Source organism: Galleria mellonella, unplaced genomic scaffold (genome assembly GCF_026898425.1).
Source record: "Galleria mellonella isolate WM207_F2 unplaced genomic scaffold, CSIRO_AGI_GalMel_v1 utg63, whole genome shotgun sequence".
NCBI classification, from domain to species: domain Eukaryota; kingdom Metazoa; phylum Arthropoda; class Insecta; order Lepidoptera; family Pyralidae; genus Galleria; species Galleria mellonella.
The window spans coordinates 14466407-14491867 of NW_026442130.1; the positions used below are offsets into that span (position 1 = coordinate 14466407).

A 25461-nucleotide genomic window follows, 5' to 3' on the forward strand; every position below is an offset into this window, starting at 1 on the left:
AATGAACTTTTCATCGAGTACAAATTTATAATGAAATATTATATGCATAATTATTTTCTATGTAAAACGTAATGAATGCAAAACAATTAATGTATTGCAATTGCATAGTATTAGGATTATTTATATATTCAATAATCTTTTAAAAATACGCAAAGATTTTTATTGGCATTTAAACGGATTATTCTCTTGATTTACACCATAAAAAAAACCATATAAAAGATACTAGGAACAAAATTTTCAATATTTAACATATTAATAATATTAAATGCTTGTAATTTTTAAAATAAGAATTACATAATTTAATACATATACATATACATATATATATATATATATATATATATATATATATATATATATATATATATATATACATATATATTTATATATATATATATAATGAGCATATCATTTTATATAAATCATTTAATTTCCCACTTAAACGCCAATATCAATCGTGAATGTTCCCTAGTACATAATGTAAATAATTATCAGACTTTACACACTGAAGGTATTAGGCCTCGATGTAGAACAACAATTACAATATAATACATTCATTTTAATTACTAACAATATTACAATTGCCACAGTTCGACAAAAAACGCCATATGGAATAAAAAACTACCTAAATAATTCAAGGTAATTATATATATATATATATATATATATATATATATATATATATATATATATATATATATATAACAAATATAATATTCATTATGAAGGCATCATAACATAATAGAATTTCACGAAAAATAATTACAAATATCCACAGTTCAAACTTGCTTGCGAGAGCTGTGTAAAGCTATGGTTTAATTCTTTATTATTAGTGATACAAGATATGGCTCCATCAATATTAAAGCACAAGGAATTCCACATAAAATATGCCTGAGGTATTACAGTGTAGAATCAGGTATTAATAGGCTGTCCCTGGCTTTGTGTGCTACATCAATTCTCTCTACATCATTCTGTTTATTAAAATTTAGCTGTTAATTTATTTCCTATTAATACGAACTGTATTCTCAGAGACTGATACACAATTTAATGATAGTATATATATATATATATATATATATATATATATATATATATATATATATATATATATATATATATATATATATATATATATTTATAATAAATAATTTCTCTGTAGTGGGTAAATATATATATATAATATTTAACACGACGGCATTTTTGTACCGAGCTGCGACGTTAATTTTTACCACGTAATATGCTGTGATTCACCTGAGACCCCTACGACAATTTGACTAGTGATACATTAATTCGAAGCTTATTAAAAGCATAAAAAAAATAAAATAACAAGACGTTTTTAATCTATACATGTCAATGCCGATTCTGTTGCAACCATCAGAAGTTAACTCGTGCCGCCCTTATCTAAATACAAATAAGCGGTTCAGTGTTGCCATTATAAAAAATAAATTTGATAATTGTTAACTAATTTCAGATACATTTATTTACATAGAAATAAAAATTAACAAAAAAAAAACAATAATTACTTTATGGCATAATATCAAAATTCGAGTGACATATCGAGTATTACAAAATGGTATCGATAAAATATCTCGATTAAGATCAATCAATCGAGACATTTATACGAACCCAAGATCTGAGGCTGCACAGACTAAACAAGACCTACCAGTCTCTTCTTGATGATGGTAACAAAACTGTCTAGTTCGTGGAATGCTGAATCTCTTTTTCTTAATACAAAACAATTATAGTGTGATCAGAGTAAGAATAGGGCTAACTGCCCACCATATTGTTAGCTTAGCTGTCAAAAGTAATTCTAATAGTTAAATAAATGTTATATATACAAAATTATTTTCCTTTCAAATTATACAGCAAACTGTACTTTTCAAGTACCTGTCGACAGGTCAAGGTCATTGGCCTTCCTACAGCGATCTTCTATTCTTACTTTGACCACTTACTATTATATCAAATTAACTGTACATTTAGGTACATAATCGTGAAACAAAGATGGACGAACAAAAAAACGCATCGACTCCTGCATCGTGACGTCCAAACCTTTCTTACCGAGTAAATCCAGCTCGATGCCGCATCGAGGTCACTTCTCTTGCCTCGATATCGCCAGAGCTAGCTGAAGCTCGACGTCCTCCTGCCTCCGCCTAGCCTCGGCCTCGTCCTCCAGCTTTTTAGACTCGGCCGCCGCCCACGCCCACTGCTGCTCCTCTGACGGCAAGAACTCAGCGCTGCGGGCCTCCAATGATGTCGCTTTCGACTTCTTTTCTTTATTCTGTCTACTCCGCCCTATCCCGCCTATCGTGTTCACCAGTGACCTGGCATACTTGACCGGTTTGGGCGACTTCTCTTTTTTGCTGGGCAGCGTGTTCGAGGGCCACGTTTCGTTCAGGTTCTTGTTGTGGTCAGAGCCCCAGTCCACCGCCCAGTTCTCAGACTTGTTCGCCCAGTTATCGGTCTTCCAGTCGGTACTTGTCGAGTTAGTGTTTTTGGCGGACCACGTGTCTTTGGGCGGGCTAGTCGGTTTGGACCAGGCGTCGTCCGTCGCCCAGTCGTCGTTCGGCCACGCCGCCCATGTATTGCTGTTGGTATCTGTGGGGGCAGCGGTCGTCTTGAAGTCTGAGCGGGTGGCGAACGGGTCGTACGCCACGGGGGGAGCGGACGCGCGGCCGCTGCGCTTGTCGTGGCGCGTGAAGGTGCCGTTAGCGGTGGGGGTGGTCCCAAAGAAGTCGTCGGTCTCGAAGCCCGCGGCGGCCACTGACATAGGCCTCGTGAACATGTCAGTCTTGTTTGAGTCGACGGCGTCAGCGAACGGGTCCTCTATATTGAACGGATCCTCGTACCTGTAGTCCTTGAAGGGGTCCTCGGTGAAGTCCATAGTGTTGGCGCGGGTCTGGACGCAACACAAATTGTGTGAATGAGGGGTGTGTGTGTGTGTTAGCTGGGTGTGAGGGAGAGAGATACAGTGTACGCACGTGTCGCCCGCTCCGCCGCCGCGTCCACTTAGCGCTGCAATGTGGGGACAAGCACACGAGCAGTGGTTAGCATGTTAGTGGTCAACGTGTCGATGCTAGATGATACACCGGCCGCGACGTGGTCAACTATTTTTAAATTTAGCAAATTCTCTTATTATAAAATTTATAATCGCGTTAAACAGAATTCAAAGTGGATTTAGGCTAAAATAAGATTAGTGTTTAGTATAAATCACTAAATTAATTAAAGAGTATTATAAATACTCTCAAGGAATTTTGCTGATGCTGAAGATTTGGTAAATGAGGAAACAATTGTACTTCCAAAGGTTTTGTGGAAGTAGCACAAGTATTTTTAGGAACACTTGTGCTACTCCCAAAACAAAACACCGAACAAAAATTGGAAGAATAGGAAATGTAATCCATAAATCCACCTTTGTACCATATCACCAATGACCACACCGAGCCCATAGAATATATTAGAGAATATTAAATAGTTATTGTATAATACAGACACTGTTACTGTTCAGAAGAAAACGAGGTAATAAATAAAAATAATAAATAAAAATATACGTAAAATAAATGTAAACAATTCTTAATGGAACAGGAAGTATGGTGTTTCATGTGTGACGGCGGGCACACAAGCAGACCAGGCAAAACGTAATGCAACTACGAGCATGAGCAGTAGCTGATATCAATTGATGTTGTATAATTTTAGTAAGTCTGTCTCTTATGACATATATATCTTATTAATTCTCGTGTCACGCTGTTTGTTACCAAATTCCTCCGAAACGGCTTTACGGATTTTTATGAAATTTTGTGTGCATATTGGATAGGTCTGAGAATCGGCCGACATCTATTTTTCATACCCCTCAGTGATAAGGGTGATCCTCCCCAAAAACAAATTTTTTTTTAAAAAAAATTCCATTTTTATTTTATTATGATTTAGCATTGAAAAATACACACAACTTCAAATTTTCATCGTTTTACGATCAACCCCTGTCTTTTAATCGCGATTTTTATATTTCGCAATAAGTGGTAAAACAACGTTTACGGGGTCAGCTAGTATATATATATATATACGAGGTCTGTCCGGAAAGTTCGTATAAAAGTGTTCTGGAATGCGAGAAAGAGGAGTGGGGAGGCCAGGTAAGCGCAGGACCCCTTCCTTATGTCCCTAACAATGCTTCAGTTCTGGTCTGACCGCCGTGCGGTGCGAACTGGCTTGTCACGCCATCTGTGAAGTTACCTCTTAACGAAACCCCGTCGGCATGGAGCCCGCTTCCGTTGAAGAGCAGCGCGTCGTAATCAAGTTTCTCTCGAAACTCGGCAAGAATGGCCGTGAAATTTTTGCCGATCTCAGAACAGTTTATGGGGATGATGCTGTGAAGGAACCAACCGTCCACAAGTGGCTAAAAAGATTCAGAGAGGGCCGAGAAAGAGTTCGATGTTCGGGGGATTGTCCATCAAGAATTCGTCCCTCCAGGCCAGACAGTTGATGGAAAATTCTACGTCGATGTGCTCAGACGCCTCAAAGCTCGTGTGGCACGAGTTCGTCCAGAATTGGCGCGAGAGGGGCGTTGGATTCTTCACCACGACAATGCCCCTGCCCACACCTCTCTTGTTGTCCGTGAGTTTTTGAGTAAAAATTCCATTACGGTGACCGAACACCCCCCTATTCGCCGGATTTGGCCCCGTGTGACTTCTTCTTGTTCCCAAAAACCAAATTGGTACTTCGGGGGCGGCATTTGGGGGACATAAATGAGATAAAAAAAGCTACGACGGGGCAGCTGAGAAACCTACAACCAGAGGACTTTCAAGGAGCCTTCTCACAGTGGAAACGGCGTTGGCACAAGTGCATTATGTCACAGGGGGAGTACTTTGAAGGGGATAAAATTGATTTACCTGAATAATTGTAAAATAAAATTTTTAAAAAACTTTTATACGTACTTTCCGGACAAACCTCGTATATATATATATATATATATATATATATATATATATATAAATTATATAATCAATAACTATCATCATATCAGTCGTTAACTGTCCACTGTTGAACATAGACCTACCCCATAGACTGCCATGGAAGGGGACATTACCGATATTTGACCCATTCTATGTCGGGACCACACAATATACAAAAAAAATATTTTTTTTCTTTTATTTTTATATTTAAAAAACTTTTCTAAAAGTATACAACACCAAATATTTATATTTTATAGCACTTTATAATATGTATATAGATAAGTTTTATATTAAAAAAAATGCTAAAATAAATGTTTCTAGACTAATAATGCAAAATATAATAGGATAATAACTATTCCGACAAAATAAAGAGAGTAAAGGGGATACATTTTTAAATTAAAATTTCAACAAGATGTATTTAATAGCCCAATTTTGATACAAGCATTTTTTATTAATTTCATAGAATTATTCTGCTAATTTAGTACCAAAACTGATCCAATTAATATTTTTCCAATATGTAGTTAGTATTTAAAAAAATATAATGAAACATATAAAGCTCCCCTTACTTATATAAAAATGCTACATAATAGAAAATAATATATAAATAAATGCTATATATAAACGACGGATATAAAATCTTCATAAATAAATTAGGGTAGAACAAAAAAGTGATGAAAACAGTACGAAACTTAATAAGATCGCTAATAGAAATAAAATCATAAAAAAAAATCTAATTAAATTACGCGAACTTTTATAAAAAAATAAAAAGGTCAAAATGTCAAATTCAGCTAAAATAAAACATAAGCACTATTAAGAAATTGCCAGGGACTGATACTAAAATGCCATTTCTCTTTAAACCTATCTCTAAAATTCAAAATTAAATTTGTTATCACAGCTTAATTTTTTTTTTTTATGCAACATAGAATGGCAAACAAGCTGACGGCCCACTTTATGGAAAGTGGTAACCGTCGCCTAATAAACATGAGCAGTACCGTGGACATAACAGAGTATACTGTTTCGCCCATGATACCCCCCATGCGTTGCCATTCCTGAGGTCTCAGGTGTTATACCTCTGTACCTTGAAATATATTAAGATACTTCTTATAAGGATATAGGTTACTTTTTAATCTGGTCAGTAAACATATCCTGGCCGAGTGGACAAAGTCCCGGATAAAAGGCAGTGGTTATATAAACAAAGAGCTATGAGCTAAGAGAAGAAGAAACAGAGAGCTAAGAGAGTTCTACAACCCAATTTATTTATAAAGGTGAATGACCACTACATTACACAACGTGTTACATGCGTGCAAAGCGAAGCGGGTAAACAATACAACCTTCATATCTGCTTACAACGCGCCGTCGAAAACATTACAACGGCTGTATCATTGAAATTCAGGTCAACGGGTCGTATTTTGTTTTGGAATGAGCATTTTGAATATGGAATTAGTTTCTCACCGATTCGAACATGCCATGTTTTTTACAAGTTTTAAAAAAAGAATTTCAATTATTTTTTTATATGTTTTTTAAACGATATTCGATTTTACTTTTTATAACAGTATAAAGCAGATATGAAATTCGGCCAAGGTTAAGCGAGAATGGCATTTTTATTAAACAGAGAAAGTAAAATATGTACTACTATTTTATTTCGATTTTTTTTTATTATATACATATATTAATTGTAATAAAAAATTAGAACAAATAAAAATCAAATAAAACCAGTCGAGCTTTTTCGATCTAATTACACGTAAGTTAAACCGGTAGTTATTACGTTAAAACATAATAAATGAAACTTTTAACAATAAAAAATATCTGTGAAATTATTTATTATTTTAATTTTTACTAAAATTCTCGTCTCCCCTCTTAAGGAGAGGAGATGACAACTAACCCTCGGTCAGCTAACAGTCGGTAACGGTCAGCCAAGGTTCAGGGCCCCAGGGAGGGAAGCCGGCTTTATATTATTTTAATTATTATTTATATATTTATTAATTTAACAATTAAGAAGTATTTTCTTCAATAGTAAACTGATGCTAAAATTACTATTGCTCTTACATACATACATACATACATATCTGTCACGCCTGTCTCCCATTAGGGTAGGCAGAAACAATGGAACGCCAAATGCTTCGATACAAACAAACCTCTTTGCTCTTACTAAATAATATAAATAGTAATAATAAATCTACGAATCAAAATAATTTATTTTTATTACTTCGATCTCTTTGAATACATATCAATCTAGTTACAAACAAGAAATAAATATTTCACAAAGAAAATCTCACAATCATCTCCGAGACTGACATTTTACGTAAAAAAAAAAATTTAAAATAAAAAATAAAATGCCATTCTCTGCGTATAAAATTACACCTGAGTGCATTACGTACATTTTACTTTCTCTGCGGCGTAAAAAAAAAACATTAAGAAAAAAATATAATATTTAGCTGCTCCTGCAATCATCATGCTCACTCACACCACACGGGAGGGGGCAAATAAACACTTGCAGTAATCAAAACAAATAATAAATTAAATAAATCTGAAAAACAAACATTAGTCTGTACCAGTGGTTCTTAAAGTGGGTTCGGACAAAGGGTTCCGTGGACGAGTCGGCGGATTACCGCGTATCTAACATACATTGGTCCCCAACCATAGGAAAGGGATTGTTAGTAATGGGTTCTAATTGACCCATTGCTAGCAATATACCTTATCGGGTCGACCTCCACGCAGTTCCCCCTGGAAACCATCGTGGTTAATTCTAGTGTTAATATGTCACGATGGGCTGACTGACCTGCCTTTTTCATCCTCACCTAGCATCCCTCACCGGTGCCTCGCCAGCTTATCCCGATAGCGCAGACGGGGCTACCATTCCATTATCATCCAATAAAAAAACATAGATTGGTTGGTTATGAGAACCAATATCAGAATTGTCGAGAGGAAAATAGCTTCTAAATCAACTAAATCTGTGTTCATTATTTGATGTGATACAAAGGATGTGAATAATTGCTTAGAAAATCATAATTATGAGTGAAAACGACAAAAAAAAATGATGGTATTTCTGAGTCTAATAGGCAACTTTAGTCTTTGCACCATCTTTTAATTATTACAATTTTCATTTTATTATTCCGTTGTATCGAAACTTTAAGAACCACTGGTTTATATAATCTAGTTTTTACTAAATAAAAAATTAAATCACTTTGACTAGAACTAAATATAGTTAAATAAATCCATTCAGTATTCTGAGCCGATTTATTCGCTTGAAATAGTTCGGTTCAGTAATAAATGAGGTATATAAAAACATATTATTATAAATTTATTTATTGATATCAAAAAATAATCAATAAATAAATCTATATTCGTCTAATTACGAAATAGTTTACCATGGTTACATAACATGGTATAAATAGTTATAGTTTACCATAGTTTGGTTTATTGGTTTATAACCATTTTTCAGTTTGTACAAGACATTGTTTATTTAATTATTTATCAAACGAAATACTAGAAACTGATGCTTAAAATGTATATTAAAAATAAATCTGACAGAGAGCAATTTCAATAGAAAAATAAAAAACCTCGCCATATTGTGGACTAGCTGTGTCTCGCGTTATGTTTGCTAAGTTAATATATAGTCAAGAACATTCTAGAATTCTTATTATTCATGGCACTGTATTTTAAAAAGGAAAAAATATAGTAAATTTTGGAAATCACTGTGACAACTCTAAATAATTTGAGATAACTCAAACATCAAGTTATAATCTTATGAATGAATAATATTTTTTTTTTATACAACTTAGAATGGCAAACAAGCTGACGGCCCACCTGATGGAAAGTGGTAACCGTCGCCTATAGACATGAGCAGTAGCATGGACATAACAGAGTATACTGTTTCGCCCATGATACCCCCATGCATTGCCATTCCTGAGGACTCAGGTGTTATTCCTCTGTACTCTGTAAATTTACACCATATCCCACCCTTCAAACCGAAACACAGCCACGCAAACACAACTGCATCACAGTTGAAACACGAATGGGACAGAGGTACACAAGCAATCGACTTTTGTACAGTCTCCCTATATAAACTATAACATTATGCAAAATTCAGAATTAGCATTTGAAATATTTATTTATTTATTTATTCACAGGCAAAACAAGAGCTTCATTAGAGCAAATAGATACAGTTTAGGATCATAAACCGGGCACCTTATAGGTTTTCACAAACAGCTGTTTATTTAGCGAGGTGTTTCATTTTCCTGAGACAATTGCAAGTTGTACATATTAGAGGAGGGTAAGAGGAGCTTGTGGCGGCATGCGGCCAGGACGTACCTTGTGCGGCGGCGTGGGGCGCGGCGGCGCGGGGCGCGGCGGCGGCACCTTGTGCGCCTTGGGCGGCAGGCTCGGCGCGTGCAGCACCGCGAACGGATCCTCCTCCCACGCGCCGCCGCCACCAGCACCACCAGCACCAGCACCACCAGCACCAGCACCGCCAGCACTCGCCGCCTGCGAACAATTACAACATTATGATAGCAGAAGCCAAATCAATGTTATAAACCTAGTGTGCTAACATACAAAATTATCCGGGGGGAAAGGGATTGTTAGTGATGGAGACTGAGAATGCCATTGCTAGCAATATACCCAACCAGGTCAACCTCCTCGCGGTTCCCCCTGGAAACTATCATGGTTAATTCCTGATGAATTCATCATGATGGGCTAACTGGCCTGTTTTCATTCTCATCTATCACCCTTCACTGGTGCCCCACCAGCGTATACCGTTAACGCAGGAGGGGTGGCTATTTCATTATCATTTATTTAAAAAAAAATAACCGTACTGAGCGAGTTAAGAGAGCGTACTAAAGTAGGTTAGGATTTTTTTATACAATTTAGAATTGGCAATGGCAAATAAGCTGACGACCCACCTGATGGAAAGTATGTACCTTTATGTATATATATATTTTAAACTGTACTTCATGCTAGTGTAGTTCACTTGAAATGTTTGTCATTTTATATATATATATATATATATATATATATATTGTTTCTGGTGCCATAAGTACTCTGTACTTATCTACTATTTACGTCAGGTTGTCTGTAAGAAATTGTTTTCAACGAAAAGGCCGCTAAATAAATTAAAAAATAAATTTTGTATATGTACATTCTATATAAATACTCCTTGTATATATCTCTATTGATATATCGCAATAGAGAGTTTATTATTATTTAGATTTCTACACAATTCACATCTCCCCTCTTAATGAGAGGAGATGGCAACTAACCCCCGGCAGAAGCACAGTTGGCCGGGGTTCAGGGCCCCAGGGAGAGAAACCGGCGCACAATTATTATTAAAGAGTTAAATAAATAAATACATAATAGCACTCACATCACTGTTAGTTTTAGTATTGTCTGTAGATGCGAACGCGTCGCCGGCGAACGGGTCCGCGCTCGACGCGAACGGATCCGTACTGAAGCCGTCCTGTTGATGAGACAAGGCAAAATGAACTTAGTATACCCGATATTTTAAATACACAATTGGGAAACGACGTGGATTCCTTTTTGATTGCTTGGTGCAATCCACGTCGAAACGTCGGCAATAAAGAAGCAAGTATGTAGGTACTACTTACTTGTAAAAACTGTTACATCGCGTTAAATCCCGATTGTGTATTTAAAATATGTGCAAACATTAGTGTACTCAAATATTTTTTTTATTTCGGTTTTGAACTTATGAAAATAAAAAAATTAAAAAGAATCGATTATGATAATGCGAGACTAACATTGGGTGTCTTAACTGAGCATATGCCAGTAAGGCATATACTACAAAAGATGAATCTATCAACGGACACACTGTACAGACTGTGCGGGAAGAAATCTGAATCCATGGAACACTTGATGTGCAACTGCGATTCGTTGGCAAACACGTTTATGAGTCTACTGGGAATGGCTTATCCAGAGCCAGGGGACTACAGATATCTTAAACCGCGGGATATCATTAAAGTAACACATAGGATGTATAAAATGATGTGTACACTAAATAGGTATTAATAAGTACTATAACTAGCCGAGTACGACGAGAGCAGTACCTGTATCTGGTTGGTGGTGGTGGTGGTGGCGGTGGCGGTGCTGGCGGCGGGCGCGAAGGGGTCGGCGGGCGGGAAGGCGGCGGCGAAGGGGTCGGCGGCCGCCCGCGCCGACCCGTTCATCGACGAGAACTCGCTCGCGAACGGCTCGTCCTCCTGCGCACGCGCACGCGCATACATATTGTTATTTATTTATTTATAACATCGTAGCGTTTCTATTACTTTACAGTATAAGCGAATAAAGTCACGGATGTGGCAACATTACAACTTAACCCTTTTACTGCCATTGATTTTTACTCATATCTACTTAAAAATACCAAAGAAATCATTGTCGTGTTGATGTCATTTACCCTTGTCTCTAAAAAAACTGTATCTCCTCCAAAAATTATCCAATTTTAATATTTTTTTTTACAGCAAGCTAAACAGCGACTGATTTCACGAGCGCTACGACGCTCGTGGCACTTTTAGTTGCAATGCGCACGAGCACGATGGCGCTCATCGACACTTAAAGGGTTAAGATGCCTGTATATGTTAAGACATGCCTACCATTTTTTATAACTGTATTTTGAAATACTGTAAATTTCTAATGGAAATAAAATTATGATACTAAGGTAATTGTTATATTTTTCGTTACGTGTTTCATATTTGTACAGTACCAGCGATTATGGTGCTTTGCTTTCGAGGTGTTGTGGAGAGAGCTGCGGCTGTATGTGAGGCATGTGTGTGTATGTATATTGTTGTGTACTTACAAGCGCATCGCTGGGCGTGGCGCCGCGCACTATGCGCTCGAGGTGCTGCTGCGAGAACTGCGGCTGCAGCGTCAGGTGCGCGTGCGCAGCCACGCTGCCCGCCGTACTCGCCGCTAGGGCTTCCGAAGCCGTCTCTATTAGCCTTAATTGTTCTTCTAAATGTGTTATTTTAATGTTCGCCTGTTGGAAAAAGTCATTAATTAATATTTTTTTAACTGCACGTCCATAGTTTCAGTGGTCGCGTAGCGCTGTCTTGATACCGTCGTAAAATACAGTTTTAAAATAAAAATTATCAAGTTCGATATAAATAATTTAACAAATGTATAGAGATAAAATTGTTCATCCAAAATACCTCAGATTTTTTTTATACAACTTAGAATGACAATCAAGCTGACAGCCCACCTGATGGAAAGTGGTAATCGTCGCCTATAGACATGAGCAGTACCATGGACATAACAGAGTATACTGTTTCGCCCATGATACCCCGTATGCGTTGCCATTCCTGAGGACTCAGGTGTTATTCCTCTGTACCCTGTAAATTAACGCCATATCCCACCCTTTAAACCGAAATACTGCCATGCAAACACAACTGCTTTACGGTTGAAACACGAATGGGACAGAGGTACCCAAGCAAACGACTTTTGTACAAAATCTCTCTCTGGTAAAAGAACCTCAGAATTTGAAGACGAAGGTCTTTAACTAATGCATGTTAACAGTGATGAGTTATGGAACCGAAACATGGTCCTACACGATTGCCCGTACGCACAAGCTACAAGTTACACAGCGGGCTATGGAGAAGGCTATGCTCGGAGTCTCTTTGCGAGATAGAATACGAAACGAGGATATCCGCAAAAGAACCAAAACAATCGACATAGCCCGAAGGATAAGCAAGCTGAAGTAGCAATGGGCTGATCACTTAGCTTGCAGAACCGACAACCGATGGTGAAAAAAAGGTTCTTGAATGGCGACCATGTACGTTTAATCGCAGTGGAGGACAATTTTTCACTAGATGGACTGACAACCTGAAATGCGATGCAGGGAGTCAGTGGATGCAGGTGGCTCAGAACAGTTCTTTATGGCAGTCTATGGGGGAGGATTATGTTTAGCTCGTTCGGGTGGTTAAGTCGTCGAGTTTGCGTGTAAGACGATTGGTCAGGACTCTCGAAAACAGTACGCAGACGCGATTCAGAAAGGTTAACAAACTATAGTTCTTCAATAGAGTATTGTCACCCCTTCTTTATATTTATTTATTTATTTCTTATTGCATTCCATAATGTGATCAGTAGATAACATTTTAACTTCAATTATGGACTCTGTTGGGCACAGCAAGTACGAGAGAGGAGGACAACACTTTTTTTTTTCACTTTAAAAATAGTCTAAGAATTTGTTACAATATTATCCAATCATTGAAATTGTATCACGATAGGTGCGTATTTTTTGTGTTATTATTTATTCATTATTTAAGTATCAGTATGTATTTATTTATTTATTTAAGGCAAACAAACAGCAAAAATAATACATAATTATATACTTAAATAGTAATTTGGCAGCCACTAGAATTTGCACAAAATAAAATACAAGTAAACGTAACACAAAATTAGACAATACTAAAATTAAACAAAATTAAACAAATATAAACAAAATTAAACAAACAAATACTATTCATGGATTGTATGGATAATGTTTGTAACGTGGATAGAGATGGAGAGGAAGGTTTCAGTGTGGTGGAGACCTGGCTGACGGCGAGCACGGTGCGGCGCAGCTGGGCGGTGGCGGCGTCCGCGTGCAGGTCGGCCGCGCGCAGCTCGTCGTGCAGCGCGCGCTCGCGGTCGCGCAGCGAGGCGGCGGCGGCGCGGCGCGCGGCCAGCTCCGCCTCGGTCTCGGCCGCCGCCGCCTCCTGCGCCGCCACCTGCGACCGCAGCTTCTCCACCTGCCGCCACATTCTTTTTTATTTATTTATTCTTTATTGACCACTGTAAGCGACGCACCTCGCACCTCGTAAAATGTTACAATTGTAACCACTAGCGCCATCTGTTAGTATTTGATTGAATCAATGCCGGCGCGCATGCGCCGAACGATTGCCCTGTGACACGTGTGTGCACGAGTTGTTAGTTGTTGTTGTGTTTTGTAGATTAATTAAAAAAGTGTCTTGCCAGTGTCCGTTTCATTTTGATAACTACCAAAAAAAAACATTTTCCAACAACGGTCTGTTACAACCACATTACAAAAAAAAAATATCTGGTACAAAAAACGGACTTAATACTATATAGCATTCTCTCGCAGTCAACCTTTGGCTAAACAGAAATTGTATTATGCGGTGAAAAAATTATAACACATACAATGGAGAACTACTGCACATTATGATTAACATATATAAATACACATACATGAATACATTAAACAAATATTACATAAATATACAAATATGTAATACAAATACGTACATACAAATAAATATATATATATATATATACATATATAAATATACCTACATACTTATAGATTATATACGATAACACAAATAAACAACGATAGAGATCAAAAGTGATGATGATGAAGATGATGAACTGCTTTCACAGCTTATTCAAAAGATATTCGTAGACTTTTCTCTTAAAAATAAATTTGTTAAACAATTGTCTTATGTCCATGAATAGCACATTCCAGGGTCGTATTCGACACATTGTTTTATTTTATAAGACTTGTTAATTTAATATTTTAAATTTTGCCTAATTGTAGCGAAACATGTGGACTTAATATTATTTTATATATTTGTATATTTACCATATTTCTTGCAAATAAATATTCATTCATAGGTCCAATAGCACCATTGCTAGCAATATACCCTAACCAGATCCACCTCCCCGCAGTGGAAGGAAGGAATTGTTAATAATGGGGAAATTAGTCCCCATTGCTGTCAATATATCAAGTCGACCTCCACACGGTTCCCTCTAAAAATATCGTGACTAATTTATCATTTCATTCGTCACAATAGGCTAACTGACCTGCCTTTTCACCCTCACCTATCACCTCTCAATGGTACCCCGCCAGCGTATACCAATAGCGTAGGCGAGATTACCATGCCATTTTCACCTATTAAAAAACCTCCTCGCTATTCCCCCAAGAAACTATCATGGTTAAATCCTGATGAACTCATCATGATGGGCTACCTGGCCCGTTTTCATTTTCATCCATCACCTTTCACTGGTGCCCCGCCAGCGTGTACCGTTAGCGCAGACGGGGTTACCATTCCATTTTCACCCATCAAAAAAAAATCCTGCCGACACCACAAAATATGCACTTTTCTTGAAGCTTCATTCATTTCATTAGACTTAACTATTTCAAATATTTTTTATTAGTTCTACCTACCATAGTAAAAAATAGCAGAATATATTTCAACATTTTTAATAAAGAAAAAAAAAACAATAAACAGTTGGTATCCATTTACAAAAACAAAAAAAAAATACATTTTTCCATTAACCCCTCTATTTCTAGTTCAATATCAATGTTACATTGTATCTCATCTAAATTAACTGGCTTTCCAAGTTAAATACCAATAAAAAACTTATAAAAAAAAATATATCAAACGCTCACCTGTGACTTCAGGTCGTTTAGCCTTTTTTGTGCTTCGCCTTTTTGGTTTTCTAACTGTTTTAATGTGGCCGTCAGAGTGTCCAGCTCGCTCTGTAACAATCAATAAATACTCCATTCAAACACAATGTTCAACTAGTCTTAAATATTAAACAACAATTTATTTCATATTTATATATTGGCCCTCGAGTACCTAATATGCCGAATGTATTTCTCAAACATTTATTTCATATATATATTGGCCCTCGAGTACCTAATACGCCGAATGTATTCCTCAAACATTTATTTCATATATATATTGGCTCTCGAGTACCTAATACGCCGAATGTATTCCTCAAACATTTATTTCATATATATATTGGCCCTCGAGTACCTAATACGCCGAATGTATTCCTCAAACATTTATTTCATATATATATTGGCCCTCGAGTACCTAATATGCCGAATGTATTTCCCTAACTGTAAATTTTCTTGTTATTGTAAAATAAAATGTAACTCGCTGACAATGTAGCTACCTTACTATATATACTTATTATACTGTATTTTTTAAATAAATTTTCGAGTGCCATCCCAATTTTTAAGCGTTTTTATTGAGTCTTCTATCCCAGATATGGGTATTAGCACGCATGTTAAAGGTAAAAGAGTTAAGGGGCCACCTGAAAATCAGCGCTATATAGGTACATCTCGCTGGAAGTGTGCATATACAGCAACAGCTGAGGCAGCTCCAGCGACCAGCAAAATGAATTGTTTTTTATTTTCTTTTTTTTTTGCTGATTTTTTTAAATATTATTAGTGGTAATAAAAACTATCTATGTATCACAAACAAATGTACAAAAAATATATTTTTATAACATCAGTAGGTATAGATAATGAATGAAACATCACTCCATCTGCTAGCTCTTTGGATTATCCTTATTAGGCTCATCCAAATCATCACCTTTTATTTGGATGCACAACTTTGGAGGTCCACTATTTATTTGTATTTCTGAACAGTTTACCTAAAGTTTTGGGACTAATAGGTGGTGGGAGGGGGGAAAGGGATTGTTAGTAATTGGGTCTAATAGCCCCATTACTGGCAATATACCCTCTCAGGTTGACCTCCTCGCGGTTCCCCCTGGAAACCATCATGTTTAATTGTTGTCGAATTCATCATGGTGGGCCAACTAACCTGCATTCATTCTCACCTATCATCTTCCACTGGTGCCTCGTCGGTGTATACCGATAGCGCGGGCGGGGTTACCAATCCATTTTCAACCATTACAAAAAAAAAAAAAAAATTGGAGGTGGGAGTGCCGTGAGCGGCCGCAGTACCTGTAGGCTGTCGGCCTCGCCGCCCTTGACGGTGAGCTCCCGCTGCTTGGCGGCCAGCTCGGCCTCCAGCGCCAGCCGCTCCCGCGCCAGCGCGTCCACCTCGCGCGCGATCGCCTCCATCTCCGGCGTGGGCTGCGGGCCCAGGCTCACAGGCTCGATCTGTTGCTGAATAACATCAAATAAATTCATTATCCCACTGATAGACTATTGTCGTGCCAACATCTGCCAAGTACATTTGAAACGAGTCTACCGCCATTGTTTCTATCTTTATTTATGCAACTTAGAATGCTGCAAACAAGCTGACGGCCCACCTGATGGAAAGTGGTAACCGTCGCCTATAGATATGAGCAGTACCATGGACATAATAGAGTATACTGTTTCGCCCATGATACCCCCATGCGTTGCCATTCCTGAGGACTTAGGTGTTATTCCTCTGTACCCTGTAAATTCACTGCCATATCCCACCCTTCAAACTAAAACACAGCCATGCAAACACAACTGCTTCACGGTAGAAACACGAATGAGACAGAGCAATCGACTTTTGTACAAAGTCTCCCTCTGGTAAGAAAGTCCCTCTGGAAGATTAATTGTGATAAGGATATTATCCATGACCAGAGAGATAATCAGGCATTACAAACTTTCAAATTCATATCATCTTAATTCAAATACACTTGTTTCCAAGCACTTTTAAATCGTCATATTTTTTTACTCTACTGCAGGGTTCGGAATGTTGTTACCTGTTGAGAAGAGTTCGCAAGAAACTCAACAATACTCTTTTAAATCTCTGTTAACATTATGTGTAATTATTTAAATGTACTATGTCTAACATTACATAGTCGTGAAAAGTGAAGTCGTGACCCGTGCATGATCGAATAACACCATGCACATTTGTCATTCAAATAATCGTTTAGAGTGTAATAAGTTTTGCTCAATAAGTAATTTATATCGAGACACAAATTTTTGGCGCGAACAAAATTTGAACACGCCTTTAGCTTTTTGTACTTACCTTAGGCTTGTATGTACGTAGAAGCAGTATATCAGTAGACTAGAGCTAAAAACAAATATTGCTAAAAATAAATAATATAATAGAACTAATGCGTTTCGTTAGTTTAGTTCGTATATTCTTTTTTTTTTTTTTAAGTACGTTTGTTAGGTTGTGGAACAGGCTAAGGTCGGAGACCATGCTGCCTAGTCTTCAATATGATAATTTGTCTGGAATGTTCGTATATTCGTTGACATTCCTGCGACATTTAAAAAAATAACACATTCAGAAGGTTTTTTTTTTTCTGAAGCACGGGTATAATAGCAATGCGGCTATACTTTCACTTCATTGTTCGTTCTGTTCTATATTTAAAATTCTCAATTTGAAAATTAGGAATTAGAATTAAATTTGAATTAAGGAAGGCGTTGATACGATTACAGTTCTATCAATCAATTCAAAATGTTGACAGGCGACATTTTAATTTTGGTTATAATTTTATCAATAATCAAAAACATAAGTAATGTATATGAAAATAAAACACAAATTGCATTTACCAATAAAAGCGCCGCGAATTATTTTGACTTTGATTCAGAAGATAATATTAAGTACTCTAGTAAGATTTCTTATTATTTATGTACACCTAATAATATCGCCTAATTGTTGTTTTACAAAAGACTTCATTCTATCTTGACAAAAAACTTATAATGGCAAATAAGCTGACGGTCGACTTGATGGGAAGTGGTAATAATCTCCCTATAAACATGGCAGCATCCCTGCGCTATCATTCCCGAGAAATATGATGATATGCCTCTGTATCCTGTAATTTCTCTACTATATCCCCTTCTCCAAGAAGAAACACAACTGCTTGACAGCAGAAAGATGAGTAAAATAGAGGTTCTTTTTTTTATAACAATGAAACGGTGACTTAGCCTGCGCTAACGATATACGCTGGAGGAATACCAAGAGGGACGATAGGAAAGATGAATACATATGGAATACAGCACGATAGTTTCCAAGAGAGCACGGGAAAATCTGACAACAGATATTGCTAGCAATGGGACTGGTAGTCCAGATTACTAAGAAACCCTCCTCCTCCCCCCAATAAGATAGAGGTATCCGTGCAAACAACTTTTGTAAAGAGTTCCCTCTATTACGGATTGCCCTTTGATTCATATCGTAATTCCATTACTTGCAGAGGGTAAGCAGAAGCTAGCACATATCTCCGAGTCTGAGTACTACATGTGCCTATCGTCGAAGGAAGCTGCCTCGAGTACGGCCGCGTATGAAGGCAGTGTGGTAACACTACACTGCAGGCTTTGCGTGGCGCCTGACGAGAGGCCACTGCTGGCATGGTCCCATGCGGGAGACGCCGAGGTTTGTCGAGGTGTTTGATGTTGGAAAATTCAGGAAGTTTTTTTTTTTTTATTGTTCTGAGAAGCAAAGGTTATGACCTATTTTTCGCCCTTATTGGCCAAAGGAAACTAATATACAGCCATAACTATGTTACTCATGGCCGTATGGCTACTAGTTACAGGTATCCATGTAAAATCAATAAGTTTGTTTTAAACAATATTTTCATTTACGCTTTTATAACTAAATTGACATAATTTTACTAAAACTAAAAATATAAACCGTTGCAGTCGCTACAAAACCTAACATTCAATCGAGTAGACGCAAGGGAGAACATAATCGTGGACAAGTATGGTCACTTGACCATATACTATGTCACGAGAAGTGATGCAGGCGTGTACCGGTGTCGGATGGGAGACAGGGACGGTGGACTCGTGCTTCTAGATGTAGTCGGTGATAAGGACATATACAACGTTGTTAGTACTAGGCTATTCTAGGCTATTCTATAGTTATACCAGGGAGAGACTTTGTACAAAAGTCGTTTGCTTGGACACCTCTGTCCCTTTCGTGTTTCTACCGTGAAGCAGTTGTGTTTGCATTGCTGTGTTTCAATTTGAAGGTTTTTTAGTGGGTGAAAATGGAATGATAACCACGTCCGCGCTATCGATATACACAGGCGGGGCACCAGGGAGAGATGATAAGTGAGATTGAAGTCAGGCCAGTTGGCCCATTGTGACAAATTCCACAAGAATTAAATCACAATAGTTTCCATAGAGAACCGCGTGGAGGTCGACCTAATCCCTCCGACTAACAATCCCTTCCCCCCCTTGTTTTAAGGGTGGGATATGGTAGTGAATTTACAGGGTACAGAGGAATAACACCCGAGTCCTCAGGAATAGCTACGCATGAGGGGTATCATGGACGAAACAGTATACTCTGTTATGACCATGGTACTGCTCATGTCTATAAGCGATGGTTATCACTTTCCATCAGGTGGCCCGTCAATTTATTTTGCAATTCTAAGCATCAAAAAGAATACAAAGTTAGTCTGGTTACTAAAAATCCCCTCCCTTTACCATTGCAGGTTAAACCCCATACGTCTCGCGGTCCGTACGCATCAGCTCCCCAGTTCATAGAGGGGGATAGTTTAAAACTGTTCAGTTGGTGGTCCGCGTGGAGCGAGTGCAGTGCGTGCGGCCGCGTCGGCAGGAAACGCAGATATGGCATGTGCCATATCACAATTACTAAGCATCAGGTCGTCTTTACATTTCCAGCAGTTTTTTTTTTTTTCTATTATAATGTTATATTAAGGAGATAATTATCTGCTGTTCCAATTTATCGCCATTAGAATTATAGTGTATATATATATATACAATATACATACATACATATCTGTCACGCCTGTCTCCCATTAGGGTAGGCAGAAACAATGGAACGCCAAATGCTTTGATTCAAACAAACCTCTTTCGCATCCTCCACACTCATCAATCTTTCATACACGCTCGCCGGTTACGAGTACTTTTAATTTGGCCCTTCTTCAGCACGTCGCCTATTTGGTCGACATACGTCCGTCTAGGGCGGCCCCTACCGACATCTCCATTCATTCTTGCTCGATAAATCTCTTTCGTAATTCTTCTTTCATCCATCCTCTCTGAATGACCAAACCAACGCAACATTCCTTTTTCAATTTTTGTCACTACATCGTCTTTCAGTCCACACTTCTCTTTACAATATAATTTTTATATATATTTATTTGTTGGGAAGTATATTGGTAATTTATAGGTAGTTTATGTATATAATATGTAGTAACAATATTTATACATATTTTAGTAGTAAATGCACCGCATGCCTAATTTTCAGATTGCCCCATGGTTGATTAGTAGAGAACGCCATTAGGTGTTAAGTCCACCATATGTACTCTTACTTATACAATTGTGCATTAAAGTTGAAATAAATAAATGAAATAAAAATAATTATATTTATTTACTTGTTTTTTAGTTAAAAGATAAGAAAGAAATCTGTAATACAACATCCCTTGTAAAGAATAATATAGTGAATCTATTTCAAGGTAAATATGATCATTTTCCTATTAAAATAGTGTTAATGCAATTATTATAAAAAACAGCTAAACAATTTGAAAGATTTCTCATTCTTTAATTCTTTTTTTTTTTCTTTTTTTGTATCTTTAATCGAAAGAAACTAATTTGTTGGCACTAAAGTGACTTATGACATAAAGGTTCTTGGGTTACGACCGCATATGGGCAAACACAGGTGTAGGACAACCTCCCACTGGATAAAGTGACGACTTCAAATGCATTGCAGGAAGTTAGTGGATGCAGGTGGCTCAGGACCGTTCCTTATGGCAGTCTATGGGGGAGTCTATGTCCAGCAGTGGACAGATAATGGCTGAGATGATGATAATGATGAAATTGACTTATGTTGAAAATGAAATTAGAACAGTTTTTTTTTTTTTTTAATAAACAGCAAACTCCTAATGGAGTTTGCTCTTTTTCAGACCAACTAAAATTAATAGATTTTTTTAAAGAATTATATATATTTTTTTTTAATTTACTTCAATACACAGAGTTCCCCGGCGGTGTACCGTGTCGTTCAAAGTATCTCCCGCTATATATACAACGCATTACGACCGTGCAGGGCAGACGGAACGAAATCATGATCAGTATGTGCAAGGTAAATTAATATTAATATAACTAATTAATTATAAAAAATAAGCGAAAGAGGTTTTTTTTTTATACAACTTAGAATGGCAAACAAGCTGACGGCCCACATGATGAAAAGTGGTAACCGTCGCCTATAGACATGAGCAGTACCATGGACATAACACACACATACTGTTTCGCCCTTGATACCCCCCCATGCATTGCCATTCCTGAGGACTCGGGTGTTATTCCTCTGTACCCTGTAAATTCACGCCATATCCCACCCTTCAAACCGAAACACAGCCATGCAAACACAACTGCTTCACGGTAGAAACACGAATGGGAGAGGTACCCAAGCAATCGACTTTTGTACAAAGTCTCCGTCTGGTATTTGTTTGGTTTGTTTGAATCAAAGCATTTGGCGTTCCATTGTTTCTGCCTACCCTAATGGGAGACAGGCGTGACAGATATGTATGTATGTATGTATATCATATTCATCATATATCATACCGTGTGGTCCCGGCATAAAATATACCGTGTGGTCCCTTCATAGAATATGCCACCCCTTCCTTTCCCGTGGGTGTCGTAAGAGGCTACTGAGAGAGGGCATGGAATGGACAGCAGCGTCCCTCTTAGAACATCTTCAAAACATCTGCTGAACATAAGCTTGCCCCTTGGGAGTTTTGACAGTAGTTGGCACGCTTGGCAGGCGGATTGGTAACCGCAGTTAGTTAGAAATATTGTAAGAGGGACGCTGCTGCCCATCCCTCGCCCTCCCTTAGTCGCTACTTACGACACCCACGGGAAAGGGTTTTTTTTTGTTAATGGGTGAAAATTGAATGGTAACCCCGCCCGCGCTATCGGTATACACCGACGAGGCACAAGTGGAAGATGATAGGTGAGAATGAATGCAGGTCAGTTGGCCCACCATGATGAATTCGACAAGAATTAACCATGGTTTCCAAGGGGAAAAGCGTGGAGGGCGCCCTGAGAGGGTATATTGCTAGCAATAGGGCTAATTAGACCTCATTACTAACTAAAAATCTTTTTCCCCCAGGAAAGGAAGGGGTGGCCTATTCTATGCTGGGACCATACGGCCAACTTATGTCTTACTGTAATAGCAATTTTTAAATACCTGTATTAATATAATACTAAGGCTAATAAGAATTTTATATATATATATATATATATATATATATATATATATATATATATATATATATATATATGTATATATATTTAAATAATATAATTTGAACTCAGGTGCCATGTGAAACTAGTGGAACGTTGGGACTGGAGGGAAGAATTACAGACCCTACTGAGGCGTACTGGCGAACATCTGCGCGGCAATGGCCGCCCGCGCAGCACATTGTCTTCGCTACATTAGGACAACAAGTTACTATACGCTGCCCGGGGTAATACTTCATATATTTAATATATTTTTTTATACAACTCAGAATGGCAAACAAGCTGACGGCCCACCTGATGGAAAGTGGTAACCGTCGCCTATAGACATGAGCAGTACCATGAACATAACAGAGTATACTGTTTCGCCCATGATACCCTCCATGCGTTGCCATTCCTGAGGACTCAGGTGTTATTCCTCTGTACCCTGTAAATTCACGCCATATGCTCCTACTGAGTTCGAAACTAGTTGGGCATCCCCAAATTTAAAACGTCAATAAAATCGACAGAAATAATTATAATAGAGTTATATTCACATAATAGAGTTATACTCACGACAGTTATTAATGAAACACGATTTGATTAGAATGGAAACCATTGATAGGTTTCTCGGATTGTAAACAACCATTTATCTGATTTAATTTCCACGGTAATTTTCGAAAATCAATGAACTATATGGACGTATCAGATCGGCTCTTCGCGACGTACCGCTGACATGGCGTCTAGGATCCAAGAGTGTGTCTCCAGCACAACTGCGGAGTACCAGCGGCGGGCGGGTACACCTGACCGCGAGAGATCACATCGTCATCTCTGCCCTCCGACTCGACGATACCGCCCTCTACAGGTAACTTTCCGCACTCGTAAAGGGCTCTCGATTAACATAAAACCCCACTGTCCTAAACGTTTACCCCATACATGCGTGTGGTTTTAATGTTCTTATATTGTAAAATAAAATTTATAATAAATATTATAATAAAAACTGCTGAAACTTCAGTTTTTGGTGATTGCAACAGCTTAGTATTAGTTGTGTAATTTGTTTGAAACGATATATATATATATATATATATATATATATATATATATATATATATATATATATATATATATATATATATATATATATAAAAATTACACTTTTTTTATACAACTTAGAATGGCAAACAAGCTGACGGCCCACCTGATGGAAAGTGGTAACCGTCGCCTATAGACATGAGCAGTACCATGGACATAATAGAGTATACTGTTTCGCCCATGATACCCCCCATGCGTTGTCATTCCTGAGGACTCAGGTGTTATTCCTCTGTCCCCTGTAAATTCACGCCATATCCCACCCTTCAAACCGAAACACAGCCATGCAAACACAACTGCTTCACGGTTGAAACACGAATGGGACAGAGGTACCCAAGCAAACGACTTTTGTACAAAGTCTCCCTCCGGTAGTACAGTAGTCGACTTATAATGTCTCAAGAAAAAAATCAGTTGGATAGTTATTTAATGAAATATATAAAATAAAACTGTAACATTCACACATGTACAGCTACTGTAACCCACCTGTTTAATTTTTCTTTTTCACTTTTTATTAAAAAAAATTTTTTTTTTCAAGCATAATGGAGGACTGTATATTAATTTTCTACCTAGTTGTTGGCAGAACGATGACCTAGCGGGCATAGTGAAACTAGTGGTTTGGGAGGGCGCTACAGCCCGTTGGAACTACCGCGATGTCCTGCTGGTGGCGGTATGCGGAGCTGGTGTCGCTTGGAAGATCGCGCTCCGAGCGTTACGCAGTAAACGTCGTGCAATACGCACTTAAAGTATTTGACTTTGTATTTTCATTTTTTATTATTAACTGACCTCTTTTATTTCTCATAATGAATTACTAATAAAAAATATAATTTCAGCATTTGTTTATCTTTGTTTGTTTAGGATTAGTTGTACGAGGGCTACACTGAAAATTTTTAGAACTGGCTACTTGAAAGCAATATAATAAAAAAAAAACATTAAAATTTTAAAAATGGAACTTTTTACGAATAATACAGAGTATATAATTTATTCGTTTGTCATTTGTTTTACGGTTTGGCGGCAAATTGAAAATAGTTTGTGTAACGTTATCATGAACTTAACACGAGAAAATTTTTGTGCGATGATTTTTTATGACTTTCGATGTCATCTAAATCAACAAGAAAGTTATCATAGACTACGATTGGCCTTTAACGATGAAGCCCCTTCTCGTGCCACTAACGTACGTTTAAACTCATTAAACTAGTTAAATAAGTTTCAACGTGATCGCACTAATCTCACCTATGATGTGCGTGAGGGACGGCCTTCTACGGCGACGACTGAAGATAACATCAGTGTTGGCCACCTTTGATAAAGTAGTCTTTTGTTAGTACAAAAGAGTGATCTATTAGCAGATCCGGGCAAACTTAGGAATTGGTATGAGTCAAGTGCACAAAATCCTCCATGATCTCTCTACAGGTAACTTTCCGCACTCGTAAAGGGCTCTCGATTAACATAAAACCCCACTGTCCTAAACGTTTACCCCATACATGCGTGTGGTTTTAATGTTCTTATATTGTAAAATAAAATTTATAATAAATATTATAATAAAAACTGCTGAAACTTCAGTTTTTGGTGATTGCA

General features: G+C 37.6%; 1 protein-coding gene across 2 annotated transcripts in view; it reads right to left on the reverse strand.

Annotated features, from left to right (window-relative positions):
* Positions 1–1090: 1090 nt before the first annotated feature.
* The window catches only part of LOC113523553 (epidermal growth factor receptor substrate 15-like 1), a 41634-nt gene continuing 17263 nt past the window's right edge, over positions 1091–25461 (reverse strand). For both annotated transcript variants that reach the window (XM_052899747.1, XM_052899748.1), the window contains 8 exons: positions 16645–16809; positions 15337–15426; positions 13478–13675; positions 11746–11925; positions 11000–11152; positions 10303–10395; positions 9252–9425; positions 1091–2896 (listed from right to left, as the gene is read on the reverse strand). In XM_052899747.1, the coding sequence (XP_052755707.1) occupies positions 2090–2896; positions 9252–9425; positions 10303–10395; positions 11000–11152; positions 11746–11925; positions 13478–13675; positions 15337–15426; positions 16645–16809 (1860 nt within the window). In that variant the 3' untranslated portion in view covers positions 1091–2089. The remainder of the gene's footprint in view (positions 2897–9251; positions 9426–10302; positions 10396–10999; positions 11153–11745; positions 11926–13477; positions 13676–15336; positions 15427–16644; positions 16810–25461) is intronic.